The sequence below is a fragment of the Indicator indicator genome, chromosome 18 (genome assembly GCF_027791375.1).
Source record: "Indicator indicator isolate 239-I01 chromosome 18, UM_Iind_1.1, whole genome shotgun sequence".
NCBI classification, from domain to species: Eukaryota; Metazoa; Chordata; class Aves; order Piciformes; family Indicatoridae; genus Indicator; species Indicator indicator.
The window spans coordinates 1,256,093-1,282,936 of record NC_072027.1 but is presented as its reverse complement, the minus strand read 5'-3'; the positions used below and the strand labels follow the sequence as shown (position 1 = coordinate 1,282,936).

Here is a 26,844-nt window from a genome sequence, read left to right as displayed (position 1 = left end):
CACAGGGATTTTTGTTCATGGAGAGGCTGCAGGAGAGGGAGAGCTGGGCACAAAGGAGTGCTCCCCGGGGTTGTGAGTGGTCATTGTACTTGGGCTGGAGAGGAAGATGTGGGGCAGCAAACTTCATCACTGCAGACATGCACCATGGGGCACCAGAGACATGGCCTGACCCCACAGCAGGGTGGACAGCCACATGCTCACTGCTGGGGCCCTGAGCTTGTCACACTGGCTCAGCCTCTTGCCTGGTCTGTCCCCTCTGAAGGTAAGCTTCCCTCTCCTTGTCTGGGCAAGGAAATGGCCTCTGAGGTGATGCTCAGGTTTTCTTCTCTCTGGTTTGCCACTGACCCATTTAAAGTGAGGTCAGGATACAAAAATGCAAAGGGTCCAGAAGAAAATGTCACATCCATATCCTGGGAATCCCTCCATCTGCTGCCTTTCCTTTGGTTCAGGACGCTGCAAACAAAGCCTGAGTTTGCTGCTGTGTCCTTAAAGACAGCACCAGCTTTAGCTCTGAGTCACAATTACTTTCATGGAGAAGCAAAGCTGATCCAAGGACACTCACAAGCTATATTAATATAAAGGTTCACATTTTCAGTAGATTAAATCAATGATTCATATCTGGTACCGACAAGAAGCTTTTTCAAGTGAAACTGTTGGAGTGACTAGGCTACAGGAACTGGGTTTAACTGGAAGATAACATGAAGCTGATGCACTTCGTGGTTGTGTCTGCTTTATCCAGGCAAATCCTCATGCTTCTATCTGATGGTTAGGACAGAGACCTCAGTCTCCCCCATGCCTCCTTTCCAAATATTGACCCACTGCCATGTATCCAAATCCTGCTCCACTGTGTTGTGGTTTTGCTTCCCTGCCTCCAGGGCTTCCGATGGGAAAGGCATAGCACAACCGAGGACCAACTAGCAAAGGGAAAATATCAAATTTATTTCAAGCCAGTGCTGTGAGGCTTTGGTAAATCCCAGTGACTGTCTCATCTCTCCTCTTTACCACGTGAAAAATTCAGCTCATTCTTCTCACCTCTATTTGTACAGCATGCTGAGGACTTCAGTGACTTCCAAACATTATCAGGTTTATTGTGGCTTTTTTCCTTTCTTTTTAACTCCTGGCCCAAGCCAAGGTTCAGTCTTGGAAAAGGGGGTCATTTATCATCATAACTTCCATCTAACACTTTTTGTGACTAATACCTAGTGTACATGTATTGTTTTAGCCAGGAACAAGTGGCTCCCCTCGGATCCCCAGATCATTTCAGAAGGCCTGTATGCCATAGCTGTGGTACTCAGCTTCTCCCGCATTGCTTACATTCTTCCAGCCAACGAAAGCTTCGGCCCCCTGCAGATCTCTCTGGGGAGGACTGTGAAGGATATCTTCAAGTTCATGGTCATCTTCATCATGGTGTTCCTGGCCTTCATGATTGGGATGTTCAACCTTTACTCTTACTACCTTGGTGCAAAATACAACCCTGCATTTACAACGTGAGTACCTATGGCAAAGCAGCTGCTCCTGCAAGGGTCTCACTGAGGGCTATCTTGGTCCATTGCTACTGCAAGAGCTGCTCAGATACTTTCTACTCCAGCCCAGTGGGGAGGTCCTATCCAGACTTTGCCTGGGAAATGTGTGGCAGCCATGGTAGGCAGCTTGAGGTTTGAATGTAGGGATTCATGTCGTTCAGAAATGGTTATTTCTGGAAATGAAAAGCACAGATCAGGAAAATGTTTTGTGAGGTGTTCCTCTCAATGAGTCCAGAGAAGCAGTGAAGAAGAGGTTGGACCTAAGATTACTGTTCTTAAAACTTGCAAGCCAAAATACCTGTAAAATAAGGCAGGGTTTTGGCTGTGTGGGGTCTGCTTTAGGGCACCACCTGAGTGCAGCTGTCATTGTTAGGTGCACATCTGCAGAGTCACTTCCAGTCAGGATGCTCAAAAGGGCAAAGCAAAACAGACTGCCTGGGCTGCCTTTCTCCAGTCCTGGCCAGGTACTTTTCAGCAGGGGCCATGTGAAAACTGCAGAGAGCATCAGGCTGGGTTACTGCTCATGCAGGGCACTGTGTCAGCCTGGGCTACCTTCACCTGCCAGCCCTTGCTGGGTGACGACACAGCCCTGTGGAGGAGGCTGTGCCAGAGGCTCTTGTCAGGGATTTCTGAAAGAGAAAGAGGTTGGCAAATATTTCTGGAATGAGGTTCAGGCTGAGGCTGCGTTTGAGAAGGCAAAGCTTACAACCCTCAGGAGGCAGCACAAAGGGGAACTTTGATCCCTTCTCTGAGACCACAGGAACCCAAGACCTGGCAGCTGAGGTCTCAAAAGAGCTTTCAGAAGAAGGGACACCCTGGTGCCCTGGTGTGTTTGATGTGTGCCATGCGTCCACAGGAAAGCCTCCTCCCTTGCCCTGCAAGGTGGCACCAGCATAGCACTGTGGTACTCAGCTTTGTGCCTCACAAACCCACCCTGGCTTGCCTTAGGGACATGCTGGGGGACTTTCAAGCCCTCAAACCTGGAACTCTTGGTAAAATGCTTTCCCCTTGCTGTGATCTGCCTTCCAAGCAGCCATGCCATGCTTGCAGTGCCTGAGCCCATGGTGCTCAGCAGAAGCAGAGCAGGCAGCAGCTGGTGTTTGCTGTCTCATTTCTCTAATGTTCACACAGTGAGCTGGGGGCTTAGCTCGTGGCTCCTCTCAGAGAAAATGACCTTTTCAGAGTCATTGCTGTCCCACAGGAGGCTGTTCCCTTCCAAATGCATGGGAGCTACTTTTATCACATCAGTCTCCTGTGCAACATGTATCTTTCAACCTAATGTTTACTTGCTCTAATGGAGCCAAATACGCCTTCTACACCTCTGCTGTCACCTCAGGATACATTTTAATGGGAAGATTTATGAGGCCAGATGCAATTACATTTATCTGTGCTCTCTAGTAAGGTAGAAGAAAATTGAGTGTGTGGGATGTGTCTTTCTTCTTATTAGAAGGGAAGGAGATGCCCTTGAAGCACAAGACTTAATGAGAAGTTGAGTAGGTCCCATCCTTGGCTGCCTGGTGGCACAAGAACCTTCAGTTATGGTATGCCCCAGGCATGTCAGCAGAGCACTGACAAAACCCAGTCTCTGATGCAGTGCTGTGTGGCACTGCTCTCATTAGCACTCCTTACCTAAATGGATCTTCCAGTAGTTATTGTCTTTTGAAAGAACTCAGGAGCAAACATTGACTCAAATGTTGACTGCTCACTGGAGTCAAGCTTGCTCCAATGCCCCAGGGATGTCTGGACTGGGGAGTCTTGTCAGAAGACTGTGCTCTTCCTCCTTCTCTCCAGCCTGGTGACTGCTTATCCTGGAGGCACTTTGTGCTGTTATGAAGCAATTTTTTTTCCCATGAGTACAAATTTTCCTTTTAAGAAGGTGAAATAGACTTAGTTTCTTCTGATTATTGAGAGACACAGGAGTGTCAAAGGACATTCAGTGAAAGTGAGCCCTTTCATCTTATGAAACAAAGAGAACAGACCAACATTCATCCCCAAAATCCTCCTCAGACATCTCATTCAAGAAGCAGAAACCCTGAGGTATAGTCGGCTCCTGATGCCATTGAAGAAGGGAAGGAGGGAGGAAGGAAGGAAGGAAGGAAGGAAGGAAGGTTGCACTATTAGAGCTAAGTAAGCAGCCCAACTCTTGAGAAAATTCCCTGGGGCAAAGGAAAAAATACAGCTCACTTTGCTGTCCTCACAGCCCTTACTTCTGTGACTTCATTGAGTGTTATTTCCTGGCTGGCTTGTTTGTGACTTCTATTGAGGATGGAAGGATGGAATTTCGCAGCAAGCAAGTTTTATACTCAGAAATGGAGTTTTCAACCACAGGACCTGATTCCCAGCAATCATGACAGACAGAAAAAAAAAAATTAAAAAGCCCCACTGGATTTGTGCACTTATTGAATGTGGCCAGCTTCAAAGAGCATGGAGCTGACAGCCCACTGGACAACCTCAGTGAGAATCCTTAGACACACTTCTCACTGAAATAACTTCAAATTGCACACTTAGGAAAACCTTCTGAGGACAATATGTAGGCAGAAAAAAAATGTGCACTTTTGTCCAGGTAACCCCCAGAGGGAACTGTTTGTTTAGTTCTAGTTGGTGATTGTTTGGTGTAATTTAGCTTTCCCCTGCCCTTGCTGCTGCACTTTTGAGCTCATGTGCTCTGTTGTGCTTCTGTTGCCACCTACAGAGCACACTCATGGCACCCCAGTGGCCTCTCAGCTGAGTTTCCATGCAAAATCGCTGACATTTCTTTCATTTCAGTGTCACAGATTCACAGATTGGTTGGAAAATGCCTCTAAGATGATCACATCCAGCCACTACCATACCAGATCCTTGAGCACCATATCTAGACAGCTTTTAAATACCTCCAGGGGTGATGATTCAACCACTTCCCTGGGCAGCCTGTTCCAGCCTTTGATAACCCTTTTGTTATAGAAGCTTTTTCCTGATGTCCAGCCTAGCCCTATCCTGGTGTGACTTGGTGCCATTTCTCCTTGTCCTACCCACTGCATCTTGTGAGAAAAGACCAGCACTCACCTCTCACAGCCTCCTTCCAAGGAGTTGTAAAAAGCTAGAATGTCTCCCCTCAACCTCCTTTTCTTCAGACTAAACAACTTCATCTCCCTCAGATGCTCCTCAGAAGACTTATTCTCAAGGCCCTTCACCATCTCTGTTGCCCTTAATGCCCTGGATGCCAAGAGGATGAGATGCAGTGGCCCTGGCTCTGACCAGGGCACCCTTCAAGACTCTTTTGGAGTTCCTCAGTGCTGAGGAGCAGATCATTTCCACGACAGCCACAACGACCCCAGCTATGTTTATCTGTTTGTTGGCTGCTGTGTACAGAACACAGCTCTGGAGGCAGCCTGTAATTAGGAACATGCAATGCAAACAAAACCCAAACTGGAGGCAAGGCTGATTGCCTGCCTCCTGCTTTCTGCATCACAAATCAGGCTGAGGGCTGCAACGTGGCACTCTGTCTCACTCTCCCCAGAAGAAATGTGACTCACTGTTCAGTGCCAGTGGGACTTTGAGGCTTGAAGGCTTTTTCCTTCTCATTTTGCTCTGTCAAACTGTGATATTCTTGTAGATTATATTGGCTGCATTTTTTTTTTTTTTGGCAGTGCTAAAAGTCAATCAATCAGTTTAAGGACATAAGTCTGAGAGGATGCCTTAAGCTTTCTTAAAGATGAAGACACAAGATGGGCATGAGATCATGGACTTCTTGTGGTCTTCTTTGATGAGCAGCACACTGCTGTTTGCAAAAGCAAGGAGAATCTGCACCCAGAAGGGTGCCTGTGGTCTGTTTTTTCCCTGACCTTAAAATCTTTAACTTTTAGAGGATTGTGTGCACTGAAACATCGCTCTGCATCCCTCTGCTCTCTCCCCACTGCAATAGTTGTCTCTACCACAGCAGAGAGAGAGATTGCACCCTACCCCTCTGCACAAGGAGTATCAGTCATAGAAATCATAGAATAGAATCAAGAAGGCTGGAAGAGACCTCAAAGATCATCGAGTCCAACCTGTCACCCTACACCTCATGACTATCTAAACCATGGCACCAAGTGCCACGTCCAATCCCCTCTTGAACACCTCCAGGGATGGTGACTCCACCTCCCTGGGCAGCACATTCCAATGGCCAACCACTCTCTCTGTGAAGAACTTTCTCCTCACCTCCAGCCTAAACCTCCCCTGGCACAGCTTGAGACTGTGTCCTCTTGTTCTGGTGCTGGGTGCCTGGGAGAAGAGACCAACCCCCTCCTGGCTACAACCTCCCTTCAGGTAGTTGTAGACAGCAATGAGGTCTCCCCTGAGCCTCCTCTTCTCCAGGCTAAACAGTCCCAGCTCCCTCAGCCTCTCCTCATAGGGCTTGTGCTCAAGGCCTCTCCCCAGCCTCGTTGCCCTTCTCTGGACATGCTCCAGCAATTCAACATCTTTCCTAAACTGAGGGGCCCAGAACTGGACACAGTACTCAAGGTGTGGCCTAACCAGTGCTGTGTACAGGGGTACAATGACCTCCCTGCTCCTGCTGGCCACACCATGCCTGATGCAGGCCAGGATGCCATTGGCTCTCTTGGCCACCTGGGCACACTGCTGGCTCATGTTCAGCTGCTGTCAACCAGTACCCCCAGGTCCCTTTCCACCTGGCTGCTCTCCAGCCACTCTGACCCCAGCCTGTAGCTCTGCATGGGGTTGTTGTGGCCAAAGTGCAGCACCTGGCACTTGGACTTGTTGAATGCCATCCTGTTGGACTCTGCCCATCTGTCCAGCCTGTCAAGGTCCCTCTGCAGAGCCCTTCTACCTTCTAACAGATCAACACCTGCTCCCAGCTTGGTGTCATCTGCAAATTTACTGATGATGGACTCAATCCCCTCATCCAGATCATCAATAAAGATATTGAACATGATGGGGCCCAGCACTGATCCCTGGGGGACACCACTAGTGACAGGCTGCCAGCTGGATGTGGCACCATTCACCACCACTCTCTGGGCTCGGCCCTCCAGCCAGTTCCTAACCCAGCACAGAGTGCTGGTGTCCAAGCCACAGGCTGCCAGTTTGGCCAAGAGTTTGCTGTGGGGGACAGTGTCAAAGGCCTTGCTGAAGTCCAGGTAGACTACATCCACAGCCTTTCCCACGTCCACCAGGCTGGTCACCTGAGCATAGAAGATCAGGTTGGTGAGGCAGGACCTGCCCTTCCTAAATCCATGTTGGCTGGGCCTGATTCCTTGGCTATCCTTCAGGTGCACAGTGATTGCCCCCAAGACAATCTGCTCCAGGATTTTCCCTGGCACTGAGGTCAGGCTGACAGGCCTGTAGTTCCCAGGTTCTTCTGTTCGTCCCTTCTTGTGGATGGGTGTCACACTGGCCAGTTTCCAGTCTTCTGGGACCTCTCCAGTGAGCCAGGACTGGTGGAAAATGATGGAGAGAGGCTTGGCCAGCTCATCTGCCAGCTCTTTCAGCACCCTAGGATGAATCCCATCAGGTCCCATGGACTTGTGAATATCCAAGTGACTCAACAAGTCTTGAACTAATTCCACATGGATTTCAGGAGTACAACACTGCTCCTTGACCCCATCAACCAGTTCAGGAAGCCAGTTATCCTGAAGTCCTCCTGCCTTACTGTTGAAAATGGAGGCAAAGAAGGTATTTAGAATCTCAGCCTTCTCCTCATCCTTAGTTACAATGTTACCCTCCACGTCCAACAAAGAGTGGAGGCTCCTCTTGCCCCTCTTTTTAGCATTAATATATTTATCAAAATGCTTTTTGTTGTCCTTCACGGAAGTGGCCAGTTTAATTTCTAACTGTGCTTTTGCCTCTCTAATTTTTCTTCTACATGATCTAACAACATCCTTAAACATATCACTAGTTGCCTCCCCCACTTTCCAAAGGTGATAAACCCTCTTTTTTTCCCTTAAATCCTTCAGGAGCTGCTTGCTCATCCAGGCCGGTCGTCTTCCCCGCCGGCTCGTCTTACGGCATGTGGGAACTGCCAGTTCCTGTGCCTTTAGGAGCTCCTGTTGGAAGTAGGTCCAACCATCCTGGACCCCTTTGTTCTTAAGGGCTGTTACCCAGGGAACTTTCTGAATGAGTTGCCTGAACAACCTGAAGTTTGCCCTCCGAAAGTCCAAAGTGAGGGTTCTGTTACTGCTCCTCCCTATCTCCCTGCATATTGAAAACTCCACTATCTCATGGTCGCTGCACCCTAGACAGCCTCCAACCATCTCCCACCAGCCCTTCTCTATTTGAGAACAGCAGATCAAGCAGAGCCTTACCCCTGGCAGGTTCACCTAAGAGCTGCATCAGGAAGTTGTCATCCATGCACTCTAGGAACCTTCTGGACTGTCTCCTCTCTGCTGAATTAAGTTCCCAGCAGATGTCTGGTAGGTTAAAGTCCCCCACAAGGACAAGGTCTGATGATCTTGAGACAGCTTCCAGCTGCTTATAGAATATCTCATTGGCCTCCTCGTCCTGGTTGGGTGGTCTATAACAGACTCCAACCAGGATGTCAGTTTTGTGCAGCCTCCCTCTGATTTTAACCCACAAGCATTCAACCCTTTCATCTGCAACCTCGAGTTCTGAGGCATCAAAGGATTCCCTAATATACAGGGCCACCCCTCCTCCTCTTCTCCCTTGCCTGTCTCTCCTAAAGAGCTTATAACCCCCCAGTGCAGTACTCCAATTGTGAGAATCGTCCCACCATGTTTCTGTGATGGCAACTACATCATAGTTCTCCTGGTGAACCAAGAGTTCCAGTTCCTCTTGTTTGTTGCCCATACTGTGTGCATTGGTGTACATGCACTTCAGCTGGGCTGCTGATTTCACCAGTTTGTGTGGTCCTCCCTCCTCTCCAGGGAGACTGGTTTCCTCACCCACCCCCTTCAGACCTAGTTTAAAGCCATCCCAATGAGTCCTGCCAACCCCAGTGCCAGCACCCTCTTACCCTTTCCAGATAAATTCAACCCAACTTGGTCCAGCAGGTCGGGTGCAGTAAGAGTTGCCCCGTGATCAAAGAAGCCAAAATTCCTCTGCTGGCACCATCTCCTAAGCCAGCTGTTGATGGTGTGGGTTTTCCTGTTCCTCTCAGTGTACACCACTGCTGCTGAGGGAACTGAGCAGAACACCACTTGAGCTCCTGCCCCGTCAATCGATTTCCCAAGGGCCTTAAATTCCTTTTTAATCTTCCTGGTGCTGCTCTTTTCAATTTCTTCACTTCCAGCCTGGATTACCAGCAATGGGTAATAGTCAGAGGGCTGGATTAGTTTAGGTAACCTTTGGGTGATGTCCCTCACCCGGGCCCCAGGTAGGCAGCACACCTCCCTATGGGATGGCTTGGGATGACATATGGGTCCCTCTGTTCCCCTCAAGAGAGAGTCTCCAATAACTATAGCCTTTCTCTTTTTCTTTGTAGCACTGGTCCTTAAGGTTTGGGGGGGCTGCTTCGTCTTTGGCATCTCCTTGATTGGTTCCTCTACAATACTCTCATCCACGTTGCCCTCAGCCTGCAGAGTCTCATAGTTATTGCTCAAGGGCAGCAGGGGAAGGGAGGAGGGTCGGGGTGCATTCCCTTTGCTTCCCCTGACAGGGACCTGTATCCATCCTCCACTGCTCCCCTCAGCTGGAGGGGGTTTCAAAGCCTGTTCCCACATATCCAACTCCCTTTCACATTCTCGTATGGTCCTGAGCCTTGCTACCTCCGCTTTCAGCTCAGCCACTTCATCCTTCAGCTCAGCTACCAAATTTAAGAGACAATCTGTCACTGCCAGGCCCTCCTGCTGCCAGGAGCTGTCAGTCCAGGCAGGACTCCTGACTTCCTCTCTTCCTTCATTTGTCTGTCTTTGAGAAGGATAAAACTCCTGCTGGCCTTGCAGGAAGGGGGTAAATTGCTTAGCTGGCAATGATGAGAGACATCAGCATCGTGGAACCTTTGAGAACTTGGCTCAAACCTCCTCATCTCCTGTTTTAGTGACAGGTTCTCAGAAAGCTAACCCCCAGTGCCATTCCCTGTGGCACTGCCAAAGCTCCTGCAATGTGACAGCAATCTAAGAGGTAGAAGGGAAGAGCCACCCAGTCTTTTTGGAGGACAGGGATGGACTAGCACAAGGTCTCCATGGAAATTATTTCCTCTACCTGGGAGCATTGCTAAGGACCATTTTGGGGTGCTACAGGTGAGGTCCTCCTCTCATACCACCTTCCCAGTCCCATCACCCCAGGCACTGGTCCCTCACCTGGCACTGGGAATAAGGACTATGGACATTGCAGGGCAGCCCAGTGCCCTGGCCCTTGCTTGCCTCTCCTGCAGTGCTCAGGGAGGTCAGGGCCACTCACAGTCCTTAATTAACTTTTGAAGGAGACTCTGACACCAGCCCAGGACAAATGTTAATGCTTTAGCTGTGGAAAAGGAGCAGAGTTGACATGTATTAAAATCTGCCATCAGGATGGAAAACTAAGGGAACTTTTCCAAACTAAAACAGGAAGGTTGATAGCAGGGTGCAGCTGAGATAATGGCTGGGGGTTATGGAGTTTATTAGTCTAGTAAGTGGCTGAGGTGGTAGGTGTCAGAGCCAGAGATTTTGGGTGTGGTGTGTGTTCAGTAACTGGAATATAGAATAAACACTGCTAGATTGCTACCATAAAAGTGAGGGGCACCTGACACATTGCCAGCTTCCCTTTGCTGCAGAGGGGGACAGGTGATGAGCAGAGTGTTATGGAAGGGAAAACGCCCAGCAAGTGGCAAAGTGAGAGCACAGGTTTGTGGCACAGCCATGGCTCAGCCCACAGCTGTGCTTGTGCAGGGTGTCCCAGCCCCATGCAGAGCAGCAAGAGGGAGGGCAGATGGTACCAGTGACTCTGAGTATCATGGAGACCAAAGACAGAGCCTGGACCTGGTTGAAACACCTCTCGGGACTCCTCTCCACAAGTCAGTGCAGTTATACTGACTGAGAATAAATATTTACTGCAGTCTTACTACTAGTTGTAAGTGGGGTATGGAATACTGCAAGTTATGATGGGAGATAAATACTAGCTTGCTGGTGGGAGAAAGGAATTGCCCAGTGCTCTGCCTTTCAAAAGGGCTGAAATTAATTTCTTTTGCTTTTATGTGTGGTGTAACTGATACTGGAGTTGATGTAAAGCTTATTGCTTCCCTAGGATATGTTGTTGTTTGTGTCTATAATCTGTTTTTACGACCAGATTTAGTAGGATTACTCTGAAACCCTGGTTCAAAACATTTCATCAAAATCATTTGTCAATGGCACTGCTTTCTTAGCAGTCCTTTCCCTCCTGGCAGGCGGGGCGGGGGAGGAGAGACAATTGACTGTTGACATGCTAAGGATGTGAATTAAGTGAAGGCAAAATTAAACATTAGGCAAATGGCTTCCATGGTGTAGCAGCCTCACTCCTCCTCCTTCCTTGCTCTTCAGCTGTTGGCTGCTACCATTCTGCCTGTAGTGGCTCTGACACCTCTGCATCAGACTCTCCTTTTGACCTCTCAGTCTGGCCACTTCTTGTTGTTCATAGAATGATGGAATGGGTTGGGTTGGGTTGGGTTGGGTTGAGTTGGCTTGGCTTGGCTTGGCTTGGCTTGGAAGGGACCTCCAAAGGTCATGCAGTTCAACCCCCCTGCAGTCAGCAGGGACATCCTCCACTCAATCAGCTCACCCAGAGCCCTGTCAACCCTCACCTTGGATATCTCCAGGGGTGAGGCCTCAACTACCTCCTGTTGTTGGTTTATTCCCCTCTTTTTTTCCTGTCTGTCAATCTTTTTATTTTAGAATCATAGCATCATTAAGGTTGGAAAACACCCCTAAATTCATCAAGTCCAAAATCCAACTGTCATCCCAACACCAGCATGGCCACTAAACCACCTCCTCAGGTGCCATGTCTACACATTTTTTTAGTGAACCCACCCTGGGCAGGTCATTCTTATGCCTGACCACTCTTTCAGGAAGCTCATCCCTTACTACTTTCAAGCAAAGATATTAATCAATTCAAAATGCTTCTGCACAACCTCTTCTATCACTCCTTAATTTCAAATCTATGCTCTAAATGCTTAGGGCCTGAGTTGTTTGCACTCCCAAAGCAGAATGGGAATGAAACCAAGCTCTGGGCTGGCTGTGTTTGCACTGTGTGCTCATTATACTGATGCCACTAATTAGAACTTTCCCATCACTCCTCCTGTTTAAAAACAAATGGTTCTCTTCTGTCCTGGAAACCACATATAAGGAGGTCAAACTAGGTTCCTTCTCTCCTTTCCCAGATAATCTCTGCCTCTCTTCTCTGCATGAGAACAAGGTGAGGGAGCAGAATTATGCGAGAAGTTTCTAACAGCAAATCGCCTGCGGAGAAGTCCTTAATAGGGACACAAAATCCAAGTGACAAATAATGCATCTGAGAGAAACAGATGGAGCAAACAAGGGGACACTGTGACTTTATAGATTTAATCAGAAATCATCTTCCTTTATCAGCTCAGGAAATGGGATTTGCCACATCCCTGGGTGATGGGTGATAGTCTATCCTGTGCCAGGGTATCATATTTATGCCATTATTAGCATTGAGCTTGGGGAACGTGGTGTCAAATCTATTAAGTGTCTGTTTGCTCTGTTTTTTAGGGTAGAAGAAAGTTTTAAGACCTTGTTCTGGTCAATCTTTGGCTTATCTGAAGTGATATCTGTGGTGCTGAAGTACGACCATAAATTCATTGAGAATATTGGCTACGTGCTCTATGGAGTATACAACGTGACTATGGTGGTGGTGCTGCTTAACATGCTAATAGCCATGATCAACAACTCCTATCAGGAAATTGAGGTAAGAGAAGAGATCTGATTACAAACTCAATGTGCTTCATACTCAGCGCTGGTGAGACCCCACCTGGAGTACTGCATCCTATTACAAGAGGTATATGGACATGCTGAAAGGTGTCCAGAGGAGGGCCACCAGAATAAGCAGAGGGCTAGAGCACCTCTCCTGTGAGGACAGACTGAAAGAGTTGGGGCTGTTCAGTCTGGAGAAGAGAAGGCTCTGAGGTGACCTTCTTGTGGCTTTCCAGTATCTGAAGGGGGCTCCAAGAAAGCTGGGGAGGGACTTTTTAGGATATCAGGTAGTGATAGAACTAGAGGGAATGGAATAAAGCTGGAAGTGGGGAGATTCAGGCTGGATGTGAGGAAGTTCTTCCCTGTGAGAGTGGTGAGAGCCTGGAATGGGTTGTCCAGGGAGGTGGTTGAGGTCCCATCCCTGGAGGTGTTTAAGGCCAGGCTGGATGAGGCTCTGGCCAGCCTGATGTAGTGTGAGGTGTCCCTGCCCATGGCAGGGGGGTTGGAACTGGATGATCCTTGTGGTCCCTTCCAACCCTGACTGATTCTATGATTCTATGATTATCACTGGTAATGAAAATGTTACCAAAACCCCAAGGAATCTGAAGCTTCTTCCTTACACACCACTACAGGGCTGGGAAACACAGATCCTTAAGAGTTAGGCATGGGTCTGAGCTCCCCAAATTAGGGTTGAGTTCATAATTAACAATGAGTCATTTCTAGAACAACATCAACTTCCTGGTTTTTAATGACCATCTGGGTGGAAACCCAATTTCCTTTCCATGTATGTAATGAGAGCAGGCTGTGAGATCTCTTTCACCCTGCGTGGGTTATGATAATTCATCCCCGTGCGTTACCCTGGCTGCATTGTTTGCTTGTGGTTGATCAAGTGCTGCTTCCTCTGGCTTTTTGCCCAAGCCCAGATAGGTCTGAAGCTCACATGTTGTGTATGTAACAAGTGTCTCTTTTCCAAATATCAGACATACAGACTTTTTTTATTGTTGCTGTTGTTGAGGAATGTCTTCAAAACATAGCTGCATGAATGGTCACAAACCCCAGCTTTTAAATGAGGTAGAATCATAGAATGGAATCATAGATCCATGAAGGCTTGAAAAGACCTGCCTGGAGAAAGAAGGCTGAGAGGGGACCTTGTTAATGTTGATCAATACCTGATGGGTGGGTGTCCAGAAGGGGCCAGTCTCTTTTCAGTGGTGCCCTGTGGTGGGATGTTAAACTGGAACACAGGAAGTTCCACCTTAACAAGAGGAAAAACTTCTTTGCCATGAGGGTGATGGAACACTGGAACAGGCTACCCAGAGAGATTGTGAAAATCCACATGGATGTGTTCCTGTGTGGTCTGCTTTGCAGGAGGGTTGGACTGGATGGTTTCCAGAGGTCCCTTTCAACCCCTAGCACTCCATAATTCTATGACAAGCCTTCTAAGATCAAGTCCAACTGTCCACCCACCACCACCATGGCCACCAAACCATGTCATGAAGTTTCATGTCTACAACACCTACAGGGATGGTGACTCCACCATTTCTCTGGGGATCCTGTTGCAATGCCTGGCCAGTCTTGCAGGATGAACACAGCCCTCAAGCAGTCTGAATAGATTTCTGCAGAAAGGCCCTTGCAGGTTTTACCCTGCACTCTTCAGTCCCATTGCTATCAGCAGGCTGGATTTGCTAAACACTTTGCACATAAACAACTCCCTGCTAATGTAAACAAGCCTCCACCCCCCCCAAAAAAAATAAGTGTTTGGATAATGTTAACACCGAGTCACTTCTCTTTTCCGGTGTGTTAAATGTCAGGTTTCTGTAGTTGGGTTGGTATCAATTATTTGGTCTAATTTCCCTTCAGAAGCTGACACTGCAAAAGGCCAGAGCCAAAACCATTTTCTCACTGTAATGTCAGATCCACCCATGTGCTGCAGGACAAACACAACTCCATCCACTATGTGCTACAGCTAAGTCTAAATGCCAGAGAGACCTTACATGTGCTCTCTGCTCCAGAAGCTCTGCTGCACGCAGAGGGCAGAGACGTTTCTCTGAAGGTTTCTGATGGCTTAAGAGCTTCCTGACTCCTACTGAAACAAGATTTCGTCCTGAAGGGGTCTCAGCCTCTTACTGTAGTTTGGAGTTTATTGGAGTAGATAGAGATGTCTGAAAGTTTCTGAATCAAAACCTCTAAAAACACCTAAGCTGGTGGCCTGCATGAACTTTCTAGTCTGAACTTCGTGGTGCCCATTTCCCTGGGAAAATGCTTTGTCATCCTTCTTGGTTGAGAGGAAATTTTCCAACTTTGTTAAAGACTGCTTGGAGCTCCAAGCAAACAAAACAAGTGTGAGCTGTTTGGCCCAGACCCTGCTACTTCAGGACTGGGGAAAACTCTTACTGGCTCCTTTCAGTCCTCAGTAGGCAGGCCATTAGACAGAGTCATCCTGACTGACTGCAGAGAAAGTCCCTTTTGCTCAGTGTTTTTCTCTGGCAGCAGCAATTTCAATACAGAGGATGGTCATTCCTTGGGGATTAAATTTCATTGTGGTTGGTGGGGCCATGGTTCTGCTCTTAGCTGGAGTGACAAGGCCATATTCTCATGCTTTGCATTGAATGTCTCAGAGAATCATAGAACAGTCTGGGTTGGAAGGGACCTCCAAAGGTCATCCAGTCCAACCCCCCTCTCCACTAATCAGGGGCATCCTTAACTGGATCAGGTTGCTCAGAGCCCAGCTTCTTCTGGTTTTCTTCTGTTTGTGCCTCAAGTATTAGTGCTTTCTGCACACCTTGCATTTATGGAAAGAAAGCCAGCCACAAACTAGAACTGCTTCCATCAGTAGTTTCTTAACTGCCTCACAGAAAAGGATGAAAATGGTTCACAAGTGATTTCTACTGTAATTTAGCTTCAGGTTTTGGGGAGATGCAAGCCCAGACAATGAGAAGACCAAATGGCAGAAGTGAATGCTGCTCCTGTGGGGAAGACATATTGCTGTGACAGGATTAATCTTAGTTGTGTTATGCCAGTTTTTGACTGGCCTTCAGAGGTATGGGGTAATCAGAGGTGATTAATTCCAGCAGAACACAGATGTATATAAATAGAGGGTGTCAGCAGCCCCATGCTTCCATTGATGCTGCTGGCTTCCATATAAACCGTGATGAAAACAGCTGTGGAGCAGCTTTATCTCATCCTTTCTTTTGTCTGATAAATGATCCTGATGCATGGCCCTGACCCCCCTCCTATAAAAATGCCAAGCAGATCCATAGAGCATTTGCTAACCTTGCCCTTGTACTTGGAAGTGATCCCAGCCCACCTTGGCAGGTCACAAAAGAGATTCACACGCTGGGTGAGTGCTGGGCTTTTTCTCCACCTTCATCCACTCAGTTGAACACCAGCAGCATTAAAGTGTATTAATCTAGGCATAATGATGGTGATGCCAAACAGGATCCACAAGGAAATTAGCTAATGACAGCAGAAATCAGCCACTTAATCCCTTCTCTGGAAGATTCCTGGCCAGAGCAGTGATAACAGTTAGCTGGCACTTAGCACTGCAGCCCATCAGAGCCAGACTTTGCTGGAACCCTGCACAGCTTCTGACACACTTTTTTTTTTATCAGCACAGCACCACCACCAGATTGTTACTGAAAGACAGCCTCTCTGATATCCAAGGAAACAGGAATGCTCTAGAGTTTGGAGGACTTTAACTCTCTGTTTATCCACTGCTTTGTGCAAGTGTTCCTTATGGTGGGATGGCACAGGGAAGCCTACAAGGACATGTTGTGTGCAGGGGGCTTGGTTTGACAAGCAGACATCTGACTTTAGTTAAATCCTACCTGTATGTTTGGGGGGTTTCATAGCTAAATTCCTCCCTATTTAGTAATCATGCATTTGGGTGTTGTTCTTTTTTCTCTCTTCCCTTCCCAAGGAGGATGCAGATGTGGAGTGGAAGTTTGCTCGTGCCAAGCTCTGGCTGTCCTACTTTGATGAAGGAAGGACATTACCTGCTCCTTTTAATCTAGTGCCAAGCCCTAAATCATTTTATTATCTCATACTGAGAATAAAGATGTGCCTCATAAAACTCTGCAAATCTAAGGCCAAAAACTGTGAAAATGATCTTGAGATGGGAATGCTGAATTCCAAGCAACGGGTATGTCACATATTCACTTCTCACTTTCTGTGTAGAAAGGATTCACACTTCCTGGAGGGGGTTGGATGGTGCACAAGTAGATCAGGGACACCACAGCCTCATCACTGCATGTTACTTGTATTATGTTGCACTTAGAGGGCAGTCCCAGACTTGTGACCTCGTTATACTGGGCACTGTCTGGACAGCAAGAAAAGAGCAGCTTTTCTAAAAGCAGCACTTTGGTAGGGGAGTTTCCAAGGCCAAATAAACAAGGTTAAAGATGAAGGGCAGAAGAAGAGGAACAAATAAGAGCCCAGCTTGTCTGACTGCTCACCTACCCTGCAGGCCTTTATACCTTTTGGAAACATCTACCTCCCTTTCAGGGGTTTCCAAACTGATCTGAGTGTCAGTACATTTACATTCCAGGTCTGGGATGAAGTTTGCAGGTAGTGCTTACTAACACCTCCTGAGGTTAGCATCAACAATCTCTCTGCCTAGTCTTGTGCAGCCACTAATGGGTAGATCCTGCCTCAGCTGCTGCCCCTTTGGTCATTTGGAGGAGAAATTCCCTTTGGCAATACTGGCTCCCCAGCTGTGTGCTTTCCTCCGTGCTAGTGGGTGTTCACATGAGAAAGCAGGAGGGAGATAAGAATATGGTTGGTGGCAATCATGTTCTTGGGATTGCCGAGAGAATTAGATTTGCTCCCCCAGGGGGAAATGCCAGAGAAATTAGAGAACATGGTGGTGCCTATGGAAATCATTGTCCTCAATGCAGTGCATCAAGTGTTCCTAGCACATGAATTTATCACAAACACAATCCCACCCACAGGCCATGTCCACCTGCTCTACAGCAGGGAAGAAACACCCCAAATGTTCCCAGGAACACAGGGGCTTAGCTGCTGTCAGCATATTGATGATCTCAAAGCCATGAGGAGGCAGCTTTGGTTAAAAGTGTCCTGACCTTTCATCCTTTCAGCTCAAGCTGGGTTTGAAACACTGGGAACCCATTCCTGAAGGAAAAGAAAATGTGTTGGCTCTTATTCATGCAGTCACTGCCTGTAAGAGCACAGTGTGGCTCCTTGGCAGGCTGGCCAACCTTTCAGGGCATGTTGCTATTCCCTCAGCCTGCTTTCAGACCCATCCATCCAGGCTTTGAAACCCCAGCTGGGTGGCACTGCACAACAGAGGCAAGGACTGGGTGACACTGGGACTCTCCTACTGGGATGTGGGCAGCCAACCCCCAATTTGAGCTTGGAAAAGGGAGAGGTGTAATAAGAGAGTCCAAAGAGAAGGAAAGGAAGATGGGAGGAGGCCTTCCAAAGTTTGCCTTTGTAATATGCAATCTTCTGGGGGGGCTTTGTCTGCATTTCTTGGTCTGCATCTCTTGGCTCTCAAAGGAGCAAACACATGAGCAGTGCAACTCATGGTGAACCATCCAGCTCCAGGCAGAGCCCATGGTCTTGGAGGAGATGGTGTTCCCATGAATTTAAGAGAGCTGCTCAAGTCTGGTGTCCATTCAAGCTGTGCCAAAGCCTAAACTGAAAGGAAAAGTATATCCATGAGGTCTGTTCCATGTCCTCAGGTAATTTAGCTACTCAATTGCCAAGCTGGATGAGCATCTGGGGGCATTCTGCTCTAAGAATTCATTTAAACTATTAATGATTGCTGCAAGACCCCCTCCAACAGTGGGATCTTGAAAGAAAGGTTTGTTCCTTAACTCAAATAATGACTAAAACCAGAAGCATTCTTAAAATGTTGTTTGAATCCAACCAGACAAAGCTTGCTTGCTTTGAAATTTAATTTCTGCTTCAAAACAGAAAGCAAAGCAATATTTTTTTTCCCCAAGCCACACAAGTGAAAGTGCCTGGCTTGCCCTTTTTTCATGGAACTCATGCAAAAAAAAATTTGCAGTTTCCATGGCTTTGACATAAACAATTGAAGAGTATCAGTCATGTCTTGCTTGCCTGTTGATGTTGTTCACAGATCATCTTCAAAACAGTCTCTATAAGACCATGGGACACCCAATGAGTGAGAAATAAAAATAATAACTTCATTAGTACTTTAGATTTTGATTTCAATTATTATCAGCATCCTGATTTTAAAAATATAATAACCAAAAAAATGCAAATCACCTATTTCTCAGGATTTCTGCTCCTGGCAGGGAAGGAAAACCTTTACCCAGGGCTTCCCCTGCACACAGACTTGCATATAGGTTCAGGACCTGCGCTGTATCTTGTCTCCTTTGGGTCTGTGGTATCAATTCATGTCTTTGAACTTAGCACTTGAACCAAAATGTTCAGGGAGTGAGAACAGAGGCCAAAAAAAAAAAATCTGATACAAATTTTATGTTCAGTCTCCAGAAAAATCTCCTTGGAAGCTTTTAGAGTAGAAAATCAGTAGCTGGGATGTCCTCTGATAAAAGAGACTGCTCTAGCTGAAAAATAACTCATCTTTTTGTTGAGCTAAAAGAAGGAGCAAATAGTTTTAAAAGGCCTGATGAGAATCAATTCTGTTGCAGAATTTGACCTTGTATCACATCGATTTGCTGTCTTTAAACACTAGGATTTCTTTTCCTTCCCTTTTAAAACTGCCTTCTAAAAGACTAATCATAAATCTCCTTTAGATTTTAAACTTTCTTCTGAAAGAACAATCACAAATCTATTTTAGATTAACATATTTTGTGCCACCTCCTTGTCTAAACCCATTTTTGTCTGGACAGCTTAGAATCCAATTTATTCTTTTTAATTTTTTCATTAATTTCTTGGGCTTGACCCTTTCCTGTCTTCCAAAAGTTTACATTTTTAGACCTGGCTATGCTACCTTGTATTTTACTTCTACACTGATCAGTTTCCTACCTTTTTTACAAAGATCTGTTTAGTTTGGGGCTGTCTTGGTACAAGAGGCAGTCATTGATTTAATGATGTCCTGATATTTTATGATTTCAGAAAGTTCGTTTTCACTCTAACACTCGAAATACAGAACATTTTTCTGGGAAGAATGCTTACAGCAAGCCCACAAGATACCAGGTAATCCCAGCATGACAGCCAGGGGCAGCAGTTGGTGAACAGCTCTTACCTGCAAGGGTCATGCTTGCTTTCTTCCAGCTGGTGCCAGGCTGTGGTTTAGCACCAGCACAGGACTGGGCTGGGGCACTTCAGAGATAAACCATGGGAGCACACATGCTGTTAGTGTTTGTCATGCTAATCCCACTCCAGGGTACTCAATTTCATACAGGAAATAATTTAATGTGAGAAACACCATTCAGGCTTGAAGCCTCCAGTCTTGCATTGACAGCATTTCATTTGTCATGCCATGGAGTCACCTCTCCAGCCTCTGCATCAACATCTGCATGCACTTTCTCTGGCACTGATTGTCCTCCCAAGCTAAACCTGCAATGTGCTATGGTTCAGAAATGCCTGGGGTGGTAGTGGTGGCACAGGGTACCCCAGCCATGGCAGGAACTAACACAACTCTCTGTCTCAGCTGGAGTGTTTGTGCCAGCAGATGTTAATTCTTGTGCAAACATGAGTAGGAGAGTAATACAATAAGCAAAATGTGCCCCCAGGGTTGGGTTTTTTTCCCTTTCGTTTTTATCATAAAATGAAAAGGAACCTGATGGGAGTGATATATCTGAAGGAGCCTATGTTAAAGAGGGGTGAGGAAAGTAAGAGTTAACTTTAGAGGTTTTTAAGGCCAGGCTGGATGTGGCTGTGAGCAACCTGATCTAGTGTGAGATGTTGCTGCCCATGGCAGGGGGGTTGGGACTGGATGATCCCTTCCAACCCTGACAATTCTCTGGTTCTATGAACTTGGATAAATTGTGCAATGGCATTTCTGGAAGCAGTTTGTGTGATGCTGGTGCAGGGTGCAGCACAACAGGCTCCTAGGCTGTACAGCAGAGCAGTAACACATTCCTATGGGCTTGAAAAGTTGTTCAGGCTTTCCTGCCAGGATAGGAGGAGCATCTAAAAATCTAAGCTAGAAATGGGCTGCATTCAGTCTGGCAGCTGGAGTTAGTTGGCTTGACACTATCAGAGGCAAAGGCTGTGGCTGTGACCTGCTCAAGCTGGCTTTTCAGCCTTTCTGGCATTTTCCCACCCATTCAAACCTGCAGTTAACAGAAAGATGTGGCAGCCTCTGCTGGGGCTCCTTCTCCTTCTGTAGCTATTATTTATAAGTGAGACCACCTAATGTTTGTGGTAGATTAGCCCCTTCTTTCCAAGGCTGAAAAAGCCAAAGACAGCTGTGGGAAATCGATAGCAAAAGATAACTCCCCATTATTTTCCTTTAATAATGCTCCTGGTAGGTTTGTCTACAAATGATCTTAGAATGGTTCCATTGCTGCAGGAAGAAATTGGCCATGTAATATATAAAGAGAGTGAAATAGTTGTGATTATCTAAACACAAAGAACAGCCAACAGTTTGATGATCTGACCAGCAAAGCTTTCTCCTACAACTGGGAAAGCCTTGGAAGCTGCTGCTTCTTGCTGCACTGGCTTGTTTAGTGATGTCTCTGCAGTGTGTGTGCTTGGACTACAGACAGACAGTGCTCTTGGAGGGGAACAAAATTACACAGCATCTGAACATGCAGAAGGAGGAAGAACAAGTCAACTCCCAGCAGCCATCACCTGGGAAGAAAGTAATCCAAGCCAAATGAGAACTTTATCAAACCCTCTTGAGCTGACACTTTAAGATGGGGCATTGCCAAAATGCTCTGCTCAGCCCCAAGCTTTTCCCCCTTTCAGCACTGCAGCCTCTCATGCTATCAACAATGGCTTCATCTGCAAAACTCAGGAAAGGACTTGTCAGGAAAAAATAGATGGATTGAAGCAACAGAGTTCTGAGCCTTTCAAAGGACAGAGAGACAAAATGGCACAGAGATATGATCAAGTTCTTTTACTTACTTCACTCTTGAGCTCTTCTACTGCCTGATGTACATTTGAGATCACCAAGTTTTAGATCTGATTCCCCAGTGAGTAGTTGCATCCTCTGATCACTGCTGATTCGCTGCTGATTTTGCAAGGGCACGAAGGTGCAAAGCATTTCTTCCTGTTAGTGCTGCCCCAGGACCTTCCACACTCAAGCCAAATGACAGCTGCAATGTCCACAAACACAGCATCAAGAAGAAACCTGTGAATGGAACAGCAGCATTGGGGGCTGCAGCAATGTGGTCTTCAATGGTGTGTGCAAGTGAAGGTCAGGAAAATACACCATGAAGAGTAAAAAGAGAAGATATCATGGCCTACACATTGAAGACAAAGATCTGAGGTCTAGCAGGACTTCTCCAAACTCCTATGACTGACCCTGAAATTGAGCCTCAGATCTTCTGAGTGCCTTGGCCATGAATCTGTCCTTTGCCTCTCATTTTTCTCTGTGCTAGAAGGTATAGAAGGTGATCAGATAGCTGACAGCAGATGCAGAGCTTGAAGGTTGTGCCAAAAAATATATTAAAAAGATTGATTTGAGTACAGAGCTGTGAGGGTGCCTGATCTGTTCCTAGAATCATTTTAAACCCAACACTCTGTATCTGAGTGTTGCATGGTAAAAGGACCTCTAGGACCTGAAGAACTTCAGCTGACTTTTAGAGAAGGGAGGAGCAGCACTTTACAGAAATCAGCTGTGTCTGAACTGTTTCAAGTCCAGCAACCAATACCAAGAGGCTGTCTCCAAATTTTGTTCAGGATTCTTTTGCCAAGAGTCTGTTTCAGTCACTGTAGCTAAAAGGAGCAGTAGTGGGCAGCAGGGGAGGTGCAAGGCAATATTAAGGCAAAAATGAATGACTTTCCTAAATCTCTTGGCAGAAATACCTCAATGGCTGAATGGACTCTTGTTGAAAAGTGGTCACATTATTTTTTTTACTGTTTAGTTTCTGTAGACAAATCTGACTAACATATTGTAACAGTGTGAGAGCTGAAATCCCCACCACCACCAATAACCAGGCTAGCTCAGGCTGGAAGCAAATGAGAGCTGTATTTACAAGCAGATCTACAATCTATGATGAAATGCAATGAATATGCACAAATAGACACAATTCACGACATTTACAAATATATACACTCAACAGAAAAGCACAACCAAGCTCCCTTTGCTTCCCCCAAGGGACTTTCCCCAGGGGGCCTCTCCCAGGGGCTTCCTCCCCCCAGGCCCCCCTGGCAGAAGGCAGAGAGTTGAAAGCAGAGAGGCTGTTAACTTAGCTCACCAAGGTCAGTGTGTTATCTTCAGCCAGAAGAGAAGAAGCAGCAGCCAGACAGCCCAGCAAGTTGAGAACCCAGACTCCAACTGTGACTGCCCCAGCTTTGTTTTGAGTAGTGGTTCTTAAACATTTCTCTCTCTCCAATGGAAGTGTTCAAAGCAATCATTATTTTGCTTTCTTACACCCAACAGTGACTTATTTATGCTCTTTAGCTTTCTCTGCTTGAACTTTGAGAAGAAAAATTAAAAAGACAGTTTCAAACCATCACACATACGTATTTGATAAACCAGACAGCCTTAAGCTTGTGTGACTTCTACCACACCCAGTGCTTAGTAGAGGATGGCAGGGGAGTGGTGGCCATCAAACCCACGAGCAGCGTGGGAGCTGGAGCGATGGCACTAGCATATTGTCCCAGGTAACAAGAGCGTTCACTGTGTGCGGATTCCTAGTCTAAAACTCCTCTGTTCTCAACAATAAAACCTTTCTCTTTGGATCCAGGATTTCCCTGCTTTCCCCCAACCTTCCTTCATTTATGTTTTCTCAGGTGACAACCCTTCCTCCCTCTGGATTCTACTACCTTGGCCATCTTCAACACACCGTACGTGCGCTGGGCCTCAGCTCTGTTGCTTAATGACTCACCTGGTTAGCCAGATGCCTCTTTGAGACAAGGACAGCCTTAGACATCCCATAATCCATGACTGCATGACATAGCTAAATGACTGGATCCCTCTTTGATGTTCACATGCCTCTTGCACTGCTGTAATCCATATCTGGCTGCTAATGAAGAAAGGGCAGGTGTACAGAACTCTTCGTTCCTAACTGACTCACACTCTTGGGGATGTTTTTCAGTGATGCTCCAAGCAGAGCCAGGTGATTGCTCTGGGAGGAAGGGAGCTCATGCTGGGAGAGGCTTTTCCCTTCACAGTGACCATCTGGTCAATGAAAGACATTCATGTGAATGTTCTTGGATGCTCACTGAGCTCTCCTCTCTTTGCAGAGGTTGCATCTAAATCACTGTCTCTGACAGAGCAATCCTTTTTGTGTTTCTCATAGCTGAGAAGGGGTTTTTTTCCCCCACTGATGAGTGTCTTTTCTGTAGCAAAGACCTGACAATGCTGAAAGCCTTCAGCTGTGTGTTGCCCAAGGCTGCCAAAATTGCCTTCCTTCTAGATAAATGTAACTTCTGCTATTTTGGAACAATATCACATTGCAAGCTCATACCCATAGCCATCCTCAACTATTTCCATGTGTACTGTTCCTTACTAACAACCATCTCCCATTTACAAATCTACATGGCTCTATTTTTTCCCTTGTTCATCACTCTTAAGATCTGCCATTTGCCTAAGAAAATTGTCTCACTGCAGCCAAGTTCTCCACTTCTGCTCAAACTCTTTTCTCTCTGTCCTTCACTAGATTCAATTTCTCTCCTAAATCCCCAATTGCAAGGCAGAGTCTTTCCCTTAACCATGGCTCAGATGTTTAGCTGCCCATCCTTCCTGAGTTTGCTAACATCATTACTTAACCACTCATTTCTTCCTGTATTTTTATTGATACGCTAACCAGCAACCTGCTAGAGGAAAGCTCTGGATCCCATTTTGTAGCTTGCTGTTGGGTTATTTCTGTTTTCTGCACTCTACGTTCATGTGCATCCCACCAGACACCCCAGAGTGCCTCACAAGTGGGCTCATCATGGGCGGCTGTCAATCAGCTGTACTGCGGCATCCAGCCTGTCCAGGATAGAATAAAAGGGAAGTCACATTAAAGCTTCCCTTTGCATCCTCTGAAGCCAGCTTTTAGCTATAGCAAAACCAGGTGTTGGAATGGCTCAGAGTAAGTCTAGAATGAAGACCAAGTGGTCACATGAGGATGGGGGCTTCTCTTCTCTTCTCTTTTCAGAAGATCATGAAGCGCCTGATCAAGCGGTATGTGCTGAAGGCTCAGGTTGACAGAGAGAATGATGAGGTCAATGAAGGTAAGTGGATTCCTGCACTGACACACATTAGAGTATGTGGTCTTACTGTTGTTGATATGGCCAGGAAGGGGACTGAGCTTAGATAACATCCTCTGTAGAGAGACCTTGCACTAACATGAGCAGTGGTGACTCTGAGCCACTTTTATGCCCTTGAAGCTCTGGGTCCTTAGTTGCCATTAGTAGAACATCTCATAACACCCTTACCTTGCACTAACATGAGCAGTGGTGACCTTGAGCTGCTTTTATGGCCTTGAAGCTTTGGGTCCTTAGTTTTCTTTAGTAGAACACATCTCATGACACCTTTACCTTGCGCTAACATGAGCAATGGTGACCCTGAGCCACTTTTATGCCCCTGAACTCTGGGTCCTTAGTTTTCATTAGTAGAACACATCTCATAGCACCTTCACCATGCACTAAGGTGAGCGGTAGAGACCTGAGCCACCTTCAGGCTCCTAAAAGTCCTTAATTTTCCTTAGCAGAACACATATATCATCTTTACATAGCCCTGTTCTTCCCCATAGTTCTACCTCTCCTTGCTTTGCAGCACCCTGGGCAGTGCCAACGTCCAGATTTATTTTGATGCTTCAGTGAAGCAGTTTCTGACTGCCATTCCCACTCCCTGCCCCTAGGATGTTCATTTGAACTGGATAAGGATTCATATTGCCATGGTGCATGCAGATGGAAAAGAATCTCCTTCAACAGCCCTGTATAGGTGGAAATCAGTATGTGGAGAGAGTAGACTTGAGAGCAAAGCTGACCCTTCCACATGTGCTTGCTCTTGCTGCCAATTCCACTACTGCAAGCACAACTTATTTCATATAAGCACAGACACTAAATGCACAAATGTGGGGCCAGCGTATGCAGCTCCACACAGATTCACAACCAAGCACCCTGAAATGAGTACTCTTTTAGGTCTTAAAACCACAGGGGTGACTGATTTGGTTCAACATTGCTAACAAGAATATTTTCCTCCTTGTAGGAGAACTTAAAGAGATTAAGCAAGATATTTCTAGTCTCCGTTATGAGCTCTTAGAGGAGAAGTCCCAAGCTACTGGTGAGCTGGCAAAGCTAATACAGCAGCTGAGTGACAAGTTTGGGAAGAACCTAAATAAGGACATTTGATGATGACCACAGGAAAAGGCAACTGCTTTCCTAAGCAGTACTCAATCTCAACCAGCATCTCTGGAAGGAAAAACCCATGTAAAGGATGGGTGTCACACACTCAGCTTTTGCTCACTAGCAAGTATTGGTAGGAGCTCTTTGCATTACTCCTGTGCTTGGTGAGTCACCAATTAAATCTTTTATGATACAAAAGGGACTTGTTGGTAAAGATGGATGCCCTTTGGCACTGGGAAGAGATGAACCACAGAGAAAGCATCTCTAGTGAAAGGCAAAAAAAGGGCAGATCTTCACCCAGCTGACTCTAGTGGAGGCAACACAACTGTGCTCCTTTACACCCAGTCTGTACTGACCAGGCTTGGGTGAAGTCTGAAGAAAAGACGTGCCAAGCAAATTCCTTGAGAGGTTTTTACAAGTCCTGTCCTTGGTGTGTACTACTCTCCCTCTACCTTTACACCCACATCTGTGAAGAGAAGTTTGAACAGCATCATGGTTGATGAAGAGCCAGTGAGAAATCAGCTGCTGAAATGACCAAGACAACCCATGGCAGGTACAGGTCATCTGCTTTTGAGACTGGACGTCAGCACTGGAAAAAACAACTCAAGCTTGTTGGGCAAAGCATCCTTTCACCCCTCTGCTAGAACCTGATGAGAGAATTCCCAGACAAAGCCAGCTCTCCACCTTTTCCAGCTGTATTAGCTAGTCCACTAATGGATATGGTCTCTTTGTACAAGTTCCAGCCTCTCTTTTATCCTTAGATGGTCCCAGCTCCAATAACAGTGCACTGAACTATCCATACTGATGTGAAACTCACTTCCCAAGAATACCCTGAAGTACTCTGCATCGTGCTAATACAGTGTTCAGTTCAAGGAACTGAAGAATCCAGCAACAGCAATGCAGCTGAGGGCAGCTTACAGATTCCAGAGGTCCAAGAGCAAGCCATAGGATGAGAGAAATCACAAAGCAAGCAGCCTGGTAGTTACAGACCTTTAAATCAACGTGAAAAGGTTTCAGTTCCACTCAAGCCGCTCTGATAAAAGAAATAAAGGACAATGATTGCAGAAGTGTTTTTCATATGTGCTCCAAGGAGGATGAGGAAGGCCTTC

General features: G+C 46.5%; 1 protein-coding gene across 1 annotated transcript in view; it reads left to right on the top strand.

Annotated features, from left to right (window-relative positions):
* The window catches only part of TRPC7 (transient receptor potential cation channel subfamily C member 7), a 69,334-nt gene extending 43,593 nt beyond the window's left edge, over positions 1–25,741 (top strand). The window contains exons 6-12 of the mRNA XM_054389026.1: positions 1,223–1,487; positions 12,134–12,329; positions 16,254–16,475; positions 19,400–19,480; positions 23,192–23,245; positions 24,544–24,619; positions 25,599–25,741. Coding sequence (XP_054245001.1) covers positions 1,223–1,487; positions 12,134–12,329; positions 16,254–16,475; positions 19,400–19,480; positions 23,192–23,245; positions 24,544–24,619; positions 25,599–25,741 — 1,037 coding nt within the window. The remainder of the gene's footprint in view (positions 1–1,222; positions 1,488–12,133; positions 12,330–16,253; positions 16,476–19,399; positions 19,481–23,191; positions 23,246–24,543; positions 24,620–25,598) is intronic.
* Positions 25,742–26,844: the final 1,103 nt, after the last annotated feature.